This window comes from Antechinus flavipes, chromosome 2 (assembly GCF_016432865.1).
Source record: "Antechinus flavipes isolate AdamAnt ecotype Samford, QLD, Australia chromosome 2, AdamAnt_v2, whole genome shotgun sequence".
NCBI lineage: Eukaryota > Metazoa > Chordata > Mammalia > Dasyuromorphia > Dasyuridae > Antechinus > Antechinus flavipes.
In genome coordinates, this window is record NC_067399.1 from 522,178,267 (window position 1) to 522,196,380 (window position 18,114).

Sequence of the window (18,114 nt, forward strand, 5' to 3'; positions counted from 1 at the left end):
ACAAAGACAGGAGATGAAATGTCAAGTTTAAGGAACAGAGGGATCATGCAGGAGAAGTATATGAAACAACAAAGGTAAAAATTAAAGAAAAGATAAAAATGAAGACATATTATACAACTACAGAAGCCTCAATATGACCTAGTTTCAATAAGTTGTTGACGTCTAAAAAAAATGGGATAATGGAAAAAAAGTGAAGACAATGATTGCAACATCATTTTTTTGAGAAGCTTAACTGATGCAAAACAGTTGCCACAATGAGGAGGTCAAAAGAGCCCAGAAACCACCTTACCCAGGAAACACTTGATCTCCTTGCCAAGAGCAGAGACATGGCAGCCAAGGGCAATACCAGGTTAGAGTACAAGCTCATGTGCAAAAGGACGGAAGGTGACGACCAGTGTTGCCTCACAAAACAGCGAAAGACAGTTGAGGAAACGTGCCTGTAGGGAGCTTGGCATGAGACCCAGCTAAGCCAGATCATCCGGAGAACATGTGCAGATGACACTGGAAGAAGGACAACAAATAGAAATGAAATGGAACAAATCTGCTGGCATTTCTCTATGATCTAGTCTCATCAACAATGAAAATGGAACCACTACATTTGTGCTCCACCATCAAGTACCAATGTCATTTGAGAAGATGAAGTCAGTCTGTTTGCTATTACTACTCATGTGACTATGGGCAAATTATTTTACCCTTCTTGGATTCAGCTTTCTCATATGCAAAATGAAGGGGTTAAACCAGACTATCTCTTAGGTACTTCTAGTTCTAAAATTATAATACTATGATTTATGAAAAAATAGGTAGACAAGACCAAATATAGATATGAGAAATTCATGATAGAGATAACAAAATTTTAAAAGTAGTCAAATATCACTCTTCAAGAACTTTCAGAGAAGGGAAGATTTTAAAGAAATAATAAGTTATGGATAGAGTATTAATAGTAGCTAGTACTTATTACCCTCCCCCAAAAAAGTAACTAAAAAGATACCAGCAACCATTGATCCATAGATTATTTTCTCATCTTTATAAAAGATGACAAGTAAATATATATATATATAACAATGATGTGACTGTGAGAAGCAATGTTAAAAAAAATCAGTAAAGACAGGCATGGACAGAAAAGGAAGTGGGCTAGTCATAAAGTGAGAGCAGAAGACAACAGAAAGACAAACCAAATTTCATTAGCTGATATTCGTGACATTATTAAAAGAGCCAGAGGAACATCTCTAGAACATAAGGTAGATTCTCCATGGAAAATTTACAGTAAGTCATTGACAAGAATCTTACAGGATAGGAGAAATGAATGTTTTACAATCTGGACTAAAGAAAGGAAAACATATATCAATAAGGCCATGTGTCTACCCAAAAAAACCCCCAAAATATCTATTCTCTGCCAGGCAGTTAGCATACAAAGATAAAAATGAAACTGTGGTCTCCTGGACCTTCCATTATATTAGAAGAGATAGCATGTGCATGCCTAAGTACATAAAAATATAAGTAAAAGATAATTTGGGGGGAGGACGCCCTAGCAACTAGAGGAAATCAGGAAAATCTTCACATAGGAAATGGCATTTGAGGTGAGCTTTGACAGAAACTAGGAGCTAAGCAACAAACATTCTTTATTATTTCCTGTGTGAACACATAGGCTTTCAAAATCCTTTAAGTGACTATTGGTTTCTTCCAGGAGGCTCCACAGTATGTTGGAGCTTAATACAATCAGCACAATGCCATCCACAAACAAGGCCATCTGGTGAAAGTAAACATTAATAATCATTCTTTGACCTGGATTTTGTCCTAGGTCTTCTCCAGCACACTAATAAACTTTGGTGAACATACTTCATGTTTTATACTTCATCCAATATTCATTATCAAAGAATCATTAAACAGGGTTCAATGTTATATATTCCAAAGAATCTTGAATAATATTGATGTATAGGTGAGAAGAGCTTTCTTATAAAAGGGCCTCTAAAATATAATTTTTTAAAAACTCATCAAATGTTTTTTTTTTTAATCAACAAATAGACACAATCAGATCTTATGTTCTCTATACCTTAAATTTAACTGATATGGTAAGAATGTGATCTAACTTCAAATAACTGCTTGGAAAATTCTGTTATTCCTTAATAACACCTTTATCAAGGATTCAGATAGTTTTACTAAATTTTACTCTGATATTTTACTTTGTGGTAGAGATAACCCCAGACTCTCATAGGATATGCCTATTGCTCTGACAAAGTTCTACAATGATGAAAAGGTTTCAAGAATAATTCCAAAACAAGTCTGGCTTCTCAAGACCTAACTGGAGAGACACATCATCATAAACTGCCCAATAACAAATTTTCTTGGTCATCTTGTCATTTTCTAAACCATCAAATCTCAATTTGACTTTCTTTTTATTATTGTTCAGTTGTTTCAGTCTTAGCTGACTCTTTGGGATCCCATTTGGGGTTTTCTTGGCCATTTCCTTCTCCAGCCTATGTATGTATGTATCTGTGTATGTATATATGTATGTATGTATCTCTCTCTCAATGAAAAAACTAAAGCATTTAGGATTAAGTGACTTGCCCAGAGTCACACAGAGAGCATCTGAGGCCAGATTGGAACTCACCAAGACAAGGCCCAGTACTCTAGCCATTATGTAACCTATTTGACAAGTGACAATCTAAATGTGAGTTACAATAAAGAACTACTGAGTGGGCTTTGCTGGAGACCATACAATCCTGATATTCTTGCTACAAAGTAAATCAAAGGAAAGAAAGCTGCAGTTAAGTGAAAGAAATGATAGTTATTACCTGGAGAAACAAAGAAAGGATTTGGTGGGCTGGGTTTTACCAAACACCAATAAGAAAAAAATAAATATTATTTTGTGGGACACCTCATCACATATTACATATTTAATGGAAAGCATTTGTAAAAAAGACAACTATGAAATAACTGCAGCTTATGTACCATCAAAGATTGAGGAGGATGAAGTGGGAGAAAAATTCCACAAAAAATAAGACCCTTTCAAATTAAATAAACCTACACTCTGGTATTTAATTTCAATGAAAATGCGAGGAAAGGTGAAGATGATAAGGGGGAAATTATATGGGAAACCACAGTTCAAGAAGAATAAGAAAAACAAAATTCCTTTAGGTTACACAGTTACTTCATACCACTATAAGCACTTTCTTTAAAAACAAAACAAACCCAAAAAATAAATAAACCCACAATAATTGGTAGATACTAGACATGGTGAGAATCCAGAAACTAATAGTTAAGAAAAGATTTATCATTGAGATGGGAGTCACTCCTGATTCTAACTATGTATATTCAGACCATCAATTCAATAGAGTAAGGATCAGAATTTGGGGGGGGGGGGGGTGAGGGGGGAGGAAGGGAAGGTGGGGAAGAATGGAAAACTAATTAGGGGGGGATAAAAGAAGAATGGAAAACTACTGAAATTACAATCCTGGATTATTTAAACATTTAATTTTTAAAAAATCAAAAAAGGAGAAATGACATTGACATTGACTATAATTTTTTACAGTTTAACTAATGTAAATTAACTGGCAGTATGGGGAGACTAAAAGAAGCTAAAGAAGGCCTTACTCAGGAGACATCTGACATAACCTGCCAATTGGAAAGAGATGGTTTCCCAAAGCAAATGGGTTAGAATATAAACTTGTTTATAAAATCTTTTGAAGAAAGATGATAGAAGAATATGAAGAGTATCTTTTCATAAAGCAGAGGAAAAGAATAGAGGGTAAAATAAGTTTAAAGAAAACTTGGCAAGGTATCCGACTAAACAGCCTTCTCAAGAGCATTCAAGGGTTAAAAGAGAACTACAAATAGAAGTAACAAGGAAAAAGATTTGCAAAAATCACTTTTAAAAATATTTTCTATAGCAAGCAGTAGAATTACCACTTCTGGAATCTAATATCACAATCTTGGAATAAATTCATAGAAGCAAGAGAAATGTTACTTAAAAAAAAAAACAAAGATTAAGAAAAGCAATCATGTTAGATGATGTACAAGTAAATATATGTGCATAATATATGGGAGAAGGGTAGTCTTGGGCTGAATATAATGCAAATGGGAGGACGTTTTTAAAAAATATATAAGATATTAAAAGAGGCAGGTATTTACATATACAATTGTTTAATAAACAAAGTATTTGAAGAATGTGAAGATATAAAAGGAAGGGGCAAATTCTATTAATTAATACAGAAAAATATGTCTGAAAGAACATTAACAACTACTCAACAATAGGCCTATACTTCCATTAATACTTAACTAAAGTCAGAAATTTGGAGGAAAAATGTTATGTATGTACTGATTAATAAAAATGTAGGCCAGATTTTCACATAATTTTAAACTCCATTATATTATACTTTACAGGAAGAAATGTAAAAATGAAACCAGAAGAGGGTAAAGAAAGCCCATATTAAAGTTAATATGGAAGGTTATATAGTATCACACAATGAAGAAAACTTTTGATTTAAAATGATACAGTTTATACATATACAAAGTAAAGTTAGTGCAGAAAAAAAAAAGGAAACTGATCAAAGTAATCAAACATATAAAGCTTTGTCCAGGTTCAAGGCATGTACTCAGCCTTTCCAAAATGACCTAGATTTCTTAGTTCCTAGAATAAATTTATCATGTCATTAAGAGATTCTTTCACACACCAAAATATTTACAACACTTTTTGTGACAGCCACAAATTGGAAACAAAGTAGATGTACATCAGCAGAAGAATGGCTGAACAAATTTGATACATGAATATAATGGAATAGTACCATGCTGAAATAAATGATTTAACATGATGAATACATAAAAGCACAGACACAGCAACATGAATCTGTACAACAAAGAAAGCAGAGCCAAGCATATAATATACACAGTAACTACAACAATGAAAATGGAAAGAATGACACCAAAAATTCAAAAGTGAATATAACAAAATTATAAAGAGCAAGCAGGACTCTATTGACTAGACACAAGAGGAAATCCTCAACCCATTTCTTTGTGGAGGAGGGAGGCCCACAAGGATTATAATACTGATACACTGAAAGTTGTGCTAATTTTTTTTTGTCCTCTTTTAAAATTACTATTTTTAATATGGAATAGTTCCCTGCGAGAAGGAAGAGTATGGATACTTGAGATAACTATAATGACATAAGAAATAGGAAACATCAATAAAATCCAAATGCTTTTGGACACAAAATTTAAATACTTTTTTCTGTAGTATTCTTTTATAACTTCAGTGTTTAAATTTAATAGTATTGAACTGAATTTTCCTTCCTGTATCTAGGACAGGGAACACTTTTGTAAACTTGTTTGGTTTATATGCTTTCAAGATGAATGTATTCTTGTACCTTATGAGTCTTATAATTAATGGGCATTTTTTTTTTATTTCTCAATTCAAAATTCAACTACAAATTATGTATGTTGCATTTTGTCCTTTCAATGGAATATTGTTATTTACTACCATCTACTCTGGTTTTTTTCATATACATCAAAGTTGTTAAATTATTCCCCTTCACTCAGTACTCTATTCTCTATACTAAATTTTTGTTCTTTTGCCAGTCATCTCTATGTATCTCTATGAATCACTGAATCTTCATTCTTAGACAAGATGACATATTCCAGTCCCTCAATAATCTCCTTTATTTACTTATGGATTCTCTACAAGGTTTTCATTATATTTGAGCTCCTTCACTTGGTAATGTAAGAACCTAGACTAGAGCATCAACTCCATCTGATAAGACAACAACAGAATCATCACAAAGTTTGCATATTGCGCAATCCAATTTTTTTTTTTAAATAATAACCAGATTCACTTATTTTCTTAGTTTCTCAGGATAACAACTATGGTTTTGCTTTTGTGAATTATTTAAGAAATGATTGTTTTATTATTTAATGTTATATAGTATATATGTATATATGTATGTCCTCTTTAATATATTAAGTGTAATATGTTTAGTGTTATATTAATTTCCCTGTAAAAAGAGGTTATTTTGGTATTAATTGAAAATCCATATTTAAATTCATAGTCAAATCAATATGCACTTTATTATTGAACTGAGAGAACCAAGTGTCCTCATATCTAAAGTAGAGAATTGACTCAAATTTCTAACACAAGCCATTCTCCAATTGATAAATGGTCAAAGGATATGAATAGACAATTTTCAAATGAAGAAATTAAAGGTATTTCTAGTCATATGAAGAAATGTTCTAAATTGCTATTGATTAGAGAAAGGCAAATTAAGACAACTCAGCGGTACCACTTCATCTCTCTCAGATTGGCTATGATGACAGGAAAAGATAATGATGAATGTTGGAGGGGATATGGGAAAACTGGGACACTGATACATTTTTGGTGGAGTTGTGAAATGATCCCAACTACTCTGAAGAGCAATTTGGAACTATGCCCAAAAGGCTATCAAACTGTGCATACAAACAAAACACAGTATTTCCACCTTTTTGTTGTTTGTTTGTTTGTTTGTTTTTTCTTTATTGTGTCTTTTTCTTTTGAACTGACTTTTTTTTTTTGAGCAGTATGATGAGAATGGAAATAGACTTAGAACTGCACATGTTTAATCTATACTGAATTGCTTGCTGTCTTGGGGAGGAGGAAGGGAGGAATAAAGAGAGGAAGAAAAAATTGGAACACAAGATTTTGCAAAGATATATTGAAAGCTATCATTGCATATATTTGGAAAAATAAAATACTCTAAAGAAAAGGAAAGAGAGAACCAGGAGAAAATATGAATAATGATTATAACAGCGTTAAGTTAAAAGATCTCTAAACTTGAGGTAAATGAAAAACCAAGGATGAAAAAATCAAGGATCCTTGAAAACAATGAAGTATGTCTCCCTCCACACAGCAGTAAGAGAAGCAGGAAAACTAAGACAAAAGGCCGTACACCTTATCAGATGTAATCCCTGTGCTGGGTGACTTTGTAAATTATTTTTCTTTGTTACAAGAGGGGTTCATATTGGAAGAGAGGATAAGGGTTGTCTTTTTCTCCTTCATAAATAGTTGTAATAGAAGGACAAATGACACAAATAAAACATTTTTTACAAAGATTAAATGGGCTTAAAAGTTTTAGCACATTAAACATAAGAGGAAATATCATGGCTATACATGTACTTCAAAGGTGAAGGCCTCATTTTTTCATCGGCTTAAGTATTCATCATAGCTCCTAAATAATGCACCCTAACAAGGTAGCAAGTAATCCCTTCAATAATTTAGTAAATAGTCTTCATGTGTTGTTGCAGCTGAAGACAATTCATCAGCTATTGGCCAATCTTCTAATGATGAGCCTCTCAAATTGAGCTAGTGCTAGTCCTCAGCAGAAAAACACATGTTAACATGCTGCTTGGATTCCCCTAGTAAAATCGTGAAGAAGTAAGTAATGATAACCACATCACTTTGAGGCATTAGAGTAGAACTTCAGTGAAGTATCCTAACTCTAAAAGTTATTACAGATAGTAAAATAAATTACCATGTTCTGTCTTCAAGAACAGCACAGAGAGTAGTCTTATTTAATAGATAAAGAACTGCCCTCTAGATCAAGGAGACATGAGTTCAAATCCTTCCTCTGACACAAACTGGATATGATATATGATCCTAGCCAACACAATTAACCTTGTGTTCAAGGAACTCTCAGAGTTGCAGAACAGTTACTGATCTGCATTGGGAGAGGACATTTCCTCACTGGGAATTTATACTGATAATATCAAATGTCTGAACTGTATACTCCCCACTCACAAAAACAACAACATCAACAACTACTAGACAATCACTCATATCTTTCATGGTTTGGGTCTTGGTCTCTTCAAGTGTTATAGTTCTGTAAAGCTACAATTACCAAGAATTATATCTGCTTTATTTAAAACCATAAAACTTATTTTTCTAACCTGGAGTTTCTGAAGAATTGGACAATGGAGCAGAAGCTTCGGCTAAAGCAGCTAATGTAGCTAATACTGATGTAGATGAATTTCCAAACTGAACAGCAGATACTCCTGTTTCATCTATTAAAGGGGATAAAGAACGGTACATTAGTTCTTTAAAAACTTTAATCAAATTTACAGCTTTGAACTACTCCCTCCTTTTGGATCAAAGTGGGATTTTGAATCAAAATTTTCTCAAAAACTAAAATGTTAGTGCTTTGTCCAATGTCATCTTTCTTTAGATTATTTTATCTGCCCAAAAATCTGTCATGTGTCAAATATATCAAAGAAGGAAAATGCAACTACTATGGTCTTACCCTCATTCTCCAAGTCCTTCCTTAAAATGGTGAATACCTACTAAAGCACAAAATCCCAACAGCTACCCTACATGCATCTCAATACCTGTTGCCTTGGATGGATTTTCTGAGGATACCAGACCTGTTAGGTTCACCACCCCTCCAGGTCCAATGATAAACTGTGGTGTTGCCGCATGGATCGTCACAGTGTCAGGGCTCTCTGGGTTTGTATTTATTTGGTTCTGCATTGCAATCTAGAGAAGAAACCACAATAGAGGTTTAGAATAACTCAAAATAGTACAAGTCTTCAATGTAACTTAAAAACTTCCCTTAAAAGAACTATCTTTAATAAAATTGCTTAGTAGTCTAATGAGTGAGATATGTTTAAATCTCAACCTCAGCCTGTTTGTTAGATAAAGCAGCAAAATATTGAAAAAGGAGAAAGTGATTAAGAGCAGTATCTGACAAAATCACCAATGCAGACTAGAGATTTGGGAGCCATTAAAAAATTCATATCCTATGAAAGCCCTGTAGTTACAGAATTGTAATTAATACCTTATTTATTGTACTTCATTTAGCACCCCATAATGGTCATAGATTAAAATGCTTCTTTCACATTAATTGGCCCCAACCTCTTAATTCCCATGCCTAGAAGTGTAAATTGGACACTAAAATATCCTAGTTTCCCTAAACAAAGAAGCTTTTAATTAGTAGAAAAACAACAGAATTACAAACCAGCATTAAAGAAAAAAAATTAAACGGGATAAGGGGAATTTGAAAGGAAAGAGGTCAAGATAATGAACAAAAAAAAAAAAATGATTTATGTCAATGTGGAAAATTACTTCTTTATGATAAAAAGGAATCTGGCTCTAAAAGAAGAAGCTAATAGCTCACTAAAAAGTGGTTCACTAATGGCCAATTCTCAGCCCTCAAAAAGCCTTCTCAAGAGGATAAAAATCAGAAGAGAATATAAAAGTAAAGACCAAGAACCCACAGAATGCTTTAATTCATTGAATAAATATTACTATCACTGATGAAATTATTTATTTTTATTTAAAATCAACATAATTTACTCTAGGGAAAAAAAAATTCAAATTAGTATGCAAAAAGAGTATCCAAATTGTAATCTTTATTTTTCTTTTGTGAGGCAATTGGGGTTATGTGAGTTGACCAGAGTCATACAGCTAGGAAATGGTTTGAGGAGTTTGAGGCTGGATTTGAACTCAGATCCTCCTGACTCCAGGGCTGATGCACTGTATCATCTAGCTGACCCGTAATTTTTTTAATCTTTTTTTTTTCTTTTGAAGTATTCAAATTGTAAAAGGAATTACAAGGAACATCCAAGGAAATGAAAGACCTAAAAGTGTTCAGAAACAATTTTATAATCACATCAATTGATGATTTATTAATCCTTCTTATTTAGATAATAAAAGATTAGAGACTCCCTGAGATATGAGAAAATGAATGGGACGAATCAATTTGGGAAAAAATAAGGAAGAAATGAAAGAAAGGAAAAAGCTTTGTTCAAAACATCTCAAAGACAACAAGTTAACAACTGACATCATGGTAAAAATCAGGTATTCTTCCATAAATTTTGAAAGTAAAATTAAGAAAATTACCTGTAATATTTCTGCCAAATCTTCATTTCCATTGTCTATTGAAATATCCAAAGCAGTTTTACAAAATTTACTTTGGGTGTGGACATCAGCACCATATTTAATTAAAAGTTCTACCACCTCTTGATGATTATGTTCTGTAGCCCAATGTAGTGCTGTCATCTTTAACATATCTTTTGCATTGACATCAGCGCCATGCTACAAAAATATTACAAATCCATATATTATTTAAAATACATAATATAGTTTATATAAAATGAAACTATAAATGTTTTACATGTCTGTGAACAAGAACTTACAACAATAATATATATAATCAATCTTCACTTATTAATGTTCAGATCAAACAAGTCCTACTAATCAGTTATTCTTAAGTTGGCTTTTCTGACTGCTTTCTTTTTTGATACCTCAAAAAGCCTAAGTTATTCTGTTGTATTTTGTTGTTTTTGTTTTCTCATTAGTGATAAGTATGGGCATGAAAATTAAGAAAAGGGAGAACTGCAGGAGGTAGTAAAATCCAGCAAGTATTCCTACAAATCTCTTTTAATATTCCTAATAGATCTAGAGTCTATGTTTTTATTTTTAAAATTTCACACTATTATAAATAAGTCATTTAAGAAGGATAATTTAGAAGATAGGATCAAAGTCAAAGAGTATCATTTTTTAATCTACCACTACCAATTTCACACTTTCTCAGAGTTCCCTGTACTCTAATCAGAAAGTGCTTTCTCAATTCTCTAAATACCTCTGAAGAGCTTTTAAATACTCAAAAAATATATATATTCCTTTACAAATTACTTTATTCTTTAAATTAAAAAAAAAATCCTCATCTTTGCTAATGCTATTTTTAATTATCAGTCTTAAAATGTTAAATACACATACATATATTTATAGTTAAGACCAAAAGTCATTCTCCAATAGATAAGTTGTCAAAAGATAAGAACAGTTCTCAAAAGAAGTATTGTAAACTATTAACAATCACATGAAAAAAAACCTCTAAATCACAAGTAATTGCAAATCAAAAAAATCTTGAGGTTTCACCACACCCAAAAAATTGGCCATGATGACAAAAGATGGACATTTTCAGTATTAGAAGGGTTACGGGAAGAAAAGCAGGGCTGGTGTACTATTAATAGAGTTGCAAATCAGAATGTTGCAAAACTATAAAGAACAAGCATGGCTTAAAAGATATGAGAAGACAGTTTCAGTTCACCCTTCTGCAAAGGTGGAAAATCCATAAGTGTTGCAGATACTATCAGAATTTTCTAAAGTATTAATTAGCTATGGTATTTTCCTTTTCTTTTTTTCAAAAATATTATTTCTTATATTGGAAAGTTCTTTGGGAAGGGGAGAGGAAGAAGAATTGGGATAAACTAAAATGATTTTTTAAATCTTTTACTGACCTTTTTTTTTAATTAAAAAAAAAGTAAAAACCCTACTTTCACTGAGAACACTACTTTCCAGAGCTTTCTTTAGAAAGAAGCTCAAGAATCTAAGAAACCAGTAGAGATAAATTCTTCCAGAAAAGATAAATTGTATCAAGTAGTTTTTCTTTCCATAAGCTATCATTATTTAATGTTTAATTTTATTTTCAAAGTCTAGAAATAAAAGACAAACCTTAAGTAAAACTTCTACTATGCTTGCATGGCCTTCAGATGCTGCCATGTGTAATGGAGTTCGGTCCACTTTAGTTCTGGCATCTCGGCTTACACCAGCTCGGAGTAATACCTCTGTGGTTGAATAGTGCCCATATTGTGCTGCTAGATGAAGTGGAGATGTACCCAACTAAAATTCAAAATAAATATAATATTTAAACTGATTTTCTAATATACATTATATAGCTACTTTATATGTAATTATATCTTTCTTAATAGGAACTCAAAATACCTTTATAGATATCTTATTCATCTTTAAAATATCTGTATCCTGTCAGAAAAACTCAGTAGCCAATCAAATCAAAAAACTAAGGCTAAGAAAGATTACTTGCTTAGCCTGTGATTTCAGTTAGTAGGAGAGCCAAAAATACTTGTAACTTCTATTCCATATGAGTTATCCACTAAACTCCTGCTTACTTCATAAAGTTCAGTATGAAGTTTTAATATACTATACAGTTTATTAGCACAAGCAAAATTTAAAAGGTGCAAACTGGAGGTGATACTTTAAATGAATTTGTAAAAGAAAAGCCAATACCAATGTAGAGCTCGTGTACAAAACAAAATATCATTGAGAAGGATGACAGATGACCACGAGTAATACTGATTTACCAAACAGCAAAAATAAGTTGAGGAGAGATTGTAATTTAAAAGAAAAATCCTTGGACAAAGAGGCTATTCCACTAACATAATTTAACTGTTCATGATATCCATATGCTCAATTTCTAACACAGTCATAATGCTAAAATCATACAAGTTAACTTGTAAAATTGATCCAACCAAAAAATGATTAACTTTTAACTCTGTGAATACTCAAATGTATCTGTGCTCTCATGTGGAAGTTCTTTCCAACAAAAGAAATTACAATTCATCCTGACATCCTGCAAATTTGGAGGTTTCAGGCTCAGGAGGAAGAATAGGACCTAGTAGACTGGGCTCTCCTCTTCATTAGCGCTCAAAATTGCCAGAGCAGTTAATGGAGCATAGACATACTAATGTTATCTCCTGCTTTTGCCACATATTCATAACTGGCTTAATTTTCTTTTTCTATTACATACATCTGGTATAAATTAATGATTTAAGAAAACATTCATAAATTGATTAATTCAGTTAATCAAAATTATTAAAATGTTATTCAAAAATAAATAAGAGTAAAATTGACATATTTTCTAAAAAAAATTTTTTAACTTTTATTTACCCAATCTGTAGTAAAAGGAGCTCCATTTGCCATCAAAATCCGAACTTCATCATCTTGACCTGCTCGTGCTGCTTCTAAAAGCTTCTTTCCCAAATCTACCAGGGACATCTAGACAAAAGTCAAGGAGAGAAAAAAAGTTCAATGCTAAAGTTTAACTTTAATTTTAAAATCAATGGACATAGTACTTTTTTGCTTCCTGCTTTTATCATTAATTCAATTTTCAATTATTCTTTGAGAAAGAAAAAGTACATGGCTAATCTACCACTAAAGAAAAAGCAAAATCAATTAATATTTAGTTTTAAAAATATATTTAGACAAGTATGCGTTCATATTCCTAATTATGTTTTGTTTATGAGAATATGAAAATTAGTTTGTAATTCATGCACACATCATACAAGGTAGGCAGAGTAGGCTAGAATGCAAGAGAAAAATGGACCCAAATTAAAAACAGTTAATAAAGTTGATTATCTTTCATTCATCTATAGGCATTTATATCAGAAATGTTTCTTATTTGTCACAAGAGTAAAGTGGCATTAGAAAATTTTCTCTGACATTGATAAAAATAAGGTTTGGGCTGGCTGGGTAGATCTGAGAATCATCAGCATAGAGGTAATAATTACATTTCATTTTATATATCACAGTTTGATCAGGTTCTGACCCGTTAATGGGTATAGACTTTATTTCCAATTTTTTTGCTGCCACAAAGAAAATCATTATGAAAATTGTTATACATGGGCTCTTTCTTTTAGTGTTTCATCTCTTTGGCAGGGCAAAAAAGAACAAAAAAAAAAAAAAGTGAGACAAACAAAGGGGATGGGAAGATTTCTTCACACAGCTATCCCCTCCAATACTGTCTTTACCTTTTCTTAGCTCTGTCACCATGGTCCCCCTATAAGAGAAATGGGCAAATTCTTTCTTCCCTTTATTCCTTTAAGTCTACATAATCAAAATTTTCTATTCAATTCAAATTATAATGGGAATAGAAAAATCAATCCCAGGTCATTCTCCATTCTCTCTCAAGGAATTTAGCACTTACTACTGGGCTTATACCCCAAAGAGATACTAAAGAAGGGAAAGGGACCTGTATTGCCATAATGTTTGTGGCAACCCTGTTTGTAGTGGCTAGAAACTGGAAAATGAATGGATGCCCATCAATTGGAGAATGGTTGGGTAAATTGTGGTATATGAATGTTATGGAATATTATTGTTCTGTAAGAAATGATCAGCAGGAGGAATACAGAAAGGCTTGACAAGACTTACATGAACTGATGCTGAGTGAAATGAGCAGAACTAAGAGATCATTATGTACTTCAACAACAATACTGTATGAAGATGTTTTCTGATGGAAGTGGATTTCTTTGACAAAGAGAAGATCTAACTCAGTTTCAATTGATCAGTGATGGACAGAAGCAGCTACACCCAAAGAAAGAACACTGGGAAATGAATGTAAACTGTTTGCATGTTTGTTTTTTTCTTCCCGGGTTATTTTTACCTTCTGAATCCAATTCTTCCTGTGCAACAAGAAAACTGTTCAGTTCTGCACATATATATTGTATTTAACATGTATAGGACTGCTTGCCATCTGGGGGAGGGGGTGGAGGGAGGGAGGGGAAAAATCGGAAAAGAAGTGAGTGCAAGGGATAATGTAAAAAAAACCCTGGCATAGGTTCTGTCAATAAAAAGTTATAATTATTAAAAAAAAAAAAAAAAAGGAATTTAACACTTGGCTTACAATATATACCTGTCTTCATCAATTCCTGTCTTCCTACTAGGGGACTTGAATATTTGCAATTCCCCAACTCTTCAATTCTTCAGTCACCTTAAATGTCATTTACCTATATCTTCACTTCATTTCAGCCACAGGTAGATTAAGTCACATAATGGATGTCACCATTATCCATTATTATTCTCATCTTTAAAACTCAGACACTTCCCTAGCTGACCACAACCTCTTATCATTCCATTTTTCCCTATGTCTCACTCACTATTTTTCATTCTCATTGAGACTTCCTTTCTGAGGCCATTATTCCTGTTCTGATATCTCTTTCCTCCTTGTCCTGTCTCAACCCAATAATAAGCTGTTTTACCTCTATTCTCTGCTGCTTCTAAACTCCTTTCCCCTGGTCTCTAGCCAAATCTCAATTATGGATGTATCTCCTCGGTTACTGGAAAAAAAATGAGGTGCCATGAACATGCTGACTGGGCCTTCACTTTGGCTAACTGCAAGCACTTGCAGGAGGGTGGAGCTCTTGGTTTGGGATTCCAGGTCAAAGGGGTGAGCTAAAGTGAAACTAGCTGTTCCATCTCCCCACCCCATGATTAGAGGTGCTTACACTAATAGAAGAAGAACTGGCAAAGGGCTTAACCATAGGAATGTATTATGGGAACAAGAAAACCAGGGTTCATCTTCATCTTCAGAGGAGGGCACTGAAGTAAAAACAAACAAATAAATAAATAAATAAGCTTCTGCTCCAAAGAATAACATCAAATGGCTACCTACTCAGAGAAAATTTATATAAGAACTCAAAAAATAATTTAAAAATCAAATGAAAGCCATTGAGGAGAAGCTAATAACATAAAATAAAATAACCATCCAAAAAAAACAAGGTTATAGGAAAAAAGCTAACCAACTAGAGGAGATACAAAGTCTTAAAGATAAAAACAATCCTTTGAAAATTAGGACTGGGCAAGGGGAGACAATGAAGCTATAACAGAGCAAGAAATCACAAAATAGAATATAAAGAATGAAAAAATAGAAAAGAATGTGAAATATCTTATAAGAAAAACAATAGATATGGAGAACAGATCAAGAAGAGAATGAATAAGAATAACTGAACAACTTGAAAGCAATGATCAAAAAAGAAACCTCGACACAATAATGCAAGAAATAATCCAAGAAAACTGTCCTAAATTGATAGAACATGAGTGAAAAGTAGAAAGAGGAAAAAATTCACAGATCACCACTTCAAAGAGATCCTTTGTGGAAAGCATGTAGGAATATTATTGCCAAAATTTGAAACCCCCAGATCAAAGAGAAAATTTTGCAAGAAACAAGGAAAAAAATTCAAATACACTGGAACTACAATTAGGATTATACAGGATTTAACAGCAGCCTCAATAAAAGACTGCAGGCCCTGGAATCGTATATAAAATCAAAAGAACTAGGCTTGTGGCCAAAAATATCATATCCCACAAAATTATCCACAATCCTGAATGAGAGAAAAAAAAAAAAAAAGACATTCAATGAAGTTGCAGATCTTCAGGACTTTCTATCAACCAAACCCGAAGTCAATGGAAAATTTAATATAAAGAGCCAATATCAAAAATCAGTTTCAAGGAACTTTATACAAATTGTTTAGTTTTTTAACATTGAAATGTATACCATATATTTAAGATTGACATCAACAATCGGGTAGCTTAAAAGAAAGACTGGGGTAAGTTTTAAGATAAAAGTAGTAATCTTGTAATTCAAATGAGGTGCACAGGAAGCATAGACATAGAGGCATTAGAAGGGGTAAGAAGGCTCATAGTTCTAAAAACCTGCTCACATTAGAAATGGGTTAAATAGGAACACTACACATATACCATGAAAAGTATAGCACCTTCCAAAATCTATAAAGAAATAAAGGGAAAGGAATAGGCAAAAGGGGAAGCAAAAGATGAGGGAAGAAGACAAGAGAGAGATCCATGGGTAAGAAGAAGTTAAGTAATACCAAGGCAAGTTAAGGAGCAGAATTATAGCAAAGAGATATGAATTAGTAAAGATAAGTGTGTATATGTATATTTATGTATGTTTACATAAATATATTTTTGCTTAACTATAACCTGCTTGAAGAAGTAGGGGTGGGGGGGTAAAAGGTAGAAAAAAAATAAAAGTTTTTAAAAAGTGCACAGCAGAGAACAAAAGAACAATCTGCCAAGAAGTAAAGAAATGATAGACACTCGTAAATATAATTTCTTCTATTATTTACATATCCTTTCTTGAACTTGAAATTTATTATTATATATTTTGAATCCTCCCTGGTGTTCTGCTGAGCACATGACAATATTCTATTTATTGTTTTGTTTTCCTTTTCTGTTTTTCTTTCTTTTGTTTTTTTTTTAATAAAATAAACATTTTTTAAAAATAAGCTCCTTAAGAGCTAAAATTTTTTCAGTCTTTGTACTTATATCTTTAGTACCCTCATGCTAAATAAATATTTATTGGCTAATTGTATTGATATGAGAAAAAATATTCTGCCTAGTATACACATGAAACATGGAATAGGAAAACATTTACTCTCAAAGAATATATAAAAATTAAAATTTAAAGAACATTTAAAAATTTAAACCAAATCAAGTGTCACACTGCTATAAATACTAGCAAACTATAAACTCACAAACTGAAATTTATTGCAAAATACAATACTGGTATAATGTAATACATTTTAAATTAAGTGCTCACTACATAAACTTTTTGTTTTTTTCAGTAGGTTAAATTTTCATAATTTTTACATGATATTTTATTTGAAAAATAAAATGATTATTAACAATAACAGCTAAAAATACATAATCTTTAAATGTGCCAGACCCTGTGTGAAGAACTTTACAATTATTATTTCATCTGATCTTCACTCCATTTTAAAGTAAGATAAAGAAAACTGAGGCAGACAAGTTAAGTACCATGCCATATACTTTATTCCAAAAAAAAAAAAAAAAAAACTACTCTTTTCAAATAAGTGATTTTTTTTTAAATTTTTATTTTTTGCTGAGGCAATTGGGGTTAAGTGATTTGCCCAAGGTTACACAGCTAGGAAGTGTTGAGTGTCTGAGATCAAATTTGAACTCAGGTCCTCCTGACTTCAAGGCTGATGCTCTCTCCACTAAACAAGTGATTTTTAAAACTTGTGACTTTATTTCCATGATATCAAACTGCAAAAACAAATGTTTATAGAGTAAGAAATGCTTAGTTCCTAGCATAAGTTTGTAAACCAGTATTTGGAATTGTGCATGCATTCATCATGAAATATATATGAATTTTAAAAATTACATTTTGTGTTATTACATTTTGAGTCTATACTGGCTGACAACTGAGAGAATTCTTAATATCATTTTCTTTGAAATTCACTAGTCTCAGTGAGAGGAAGGATTCTGGGAAGATAGCCGTTCCAAGCTCTCCAGATTTTCCTTACAAATGGAACAAAAATGTGTCTCAGAGCAAATTTAGACGAGTGAAAAACAAGTAAGACTTGGGGCAGAATAGGGGTCCTCTGGGACAAACAAACAAACAAAAAAGTCCAGGACAAAGGTTTAATCATTGTTAAGTATAAACGCTGCCAAGATCAGCTCCACTGAAACAAGAAGGGGGAAGCCCTAGGGCTAGATGGATTTGGAGGTAGCCTCACCCCCAAGCACAGGAACTTTCACAGAAT

The 18,114-nt window shown here is 32.5% G+C and overlaps 1 protein-coding gene across 6 annotated transcripts in view; it reads right to left on the reverse strand.

Annotated features, from left to right (window-relative positions):
• Window positions 1-18,114, reverse strand: part of GABPB1 (GA binding protein transcription factor subunit beta 1) — a 77,003-nt gene that overhangs the window by 17,593 nt on the left and 41,296 nt on the right. For 2 of the 6 annotated variants that reach the window (XM_051980624.1, XM_051980625.1), the window contains exons 2-6: window positions 12,704-12,811; window positions 11,471-11,638; window positions 9,857-10,051; window positions 8,344-8,491; window positions 7,909-8,022 (exon numbers count right to left, since the gene is read on the reverse strand). In XM_051980624.1, the coding sequence (XP_051836584.1) occupies window positions 7,909-8,022; window positions 8,344-8,491; window positions 9,857-10,051; window positions 11,471-11,638; window positions 12,704-12,811 (733 nt within the window). Of the gene's footprint in view, window positions 1-289; window positions 502-7,908; window positions 8,023-8,343; window positions 8,492-9,856; window positions 10,052-11,470; window positions 11,639-12,703; window positions 12,812-15,036; window positions 16,016-18,114 lie in introns of those variants that run through there. The other 4 variants (XM_051980628.1, XM_051980622.1, XM_051980623.1 and 1 more) reach the window with 4 other exon arrangements.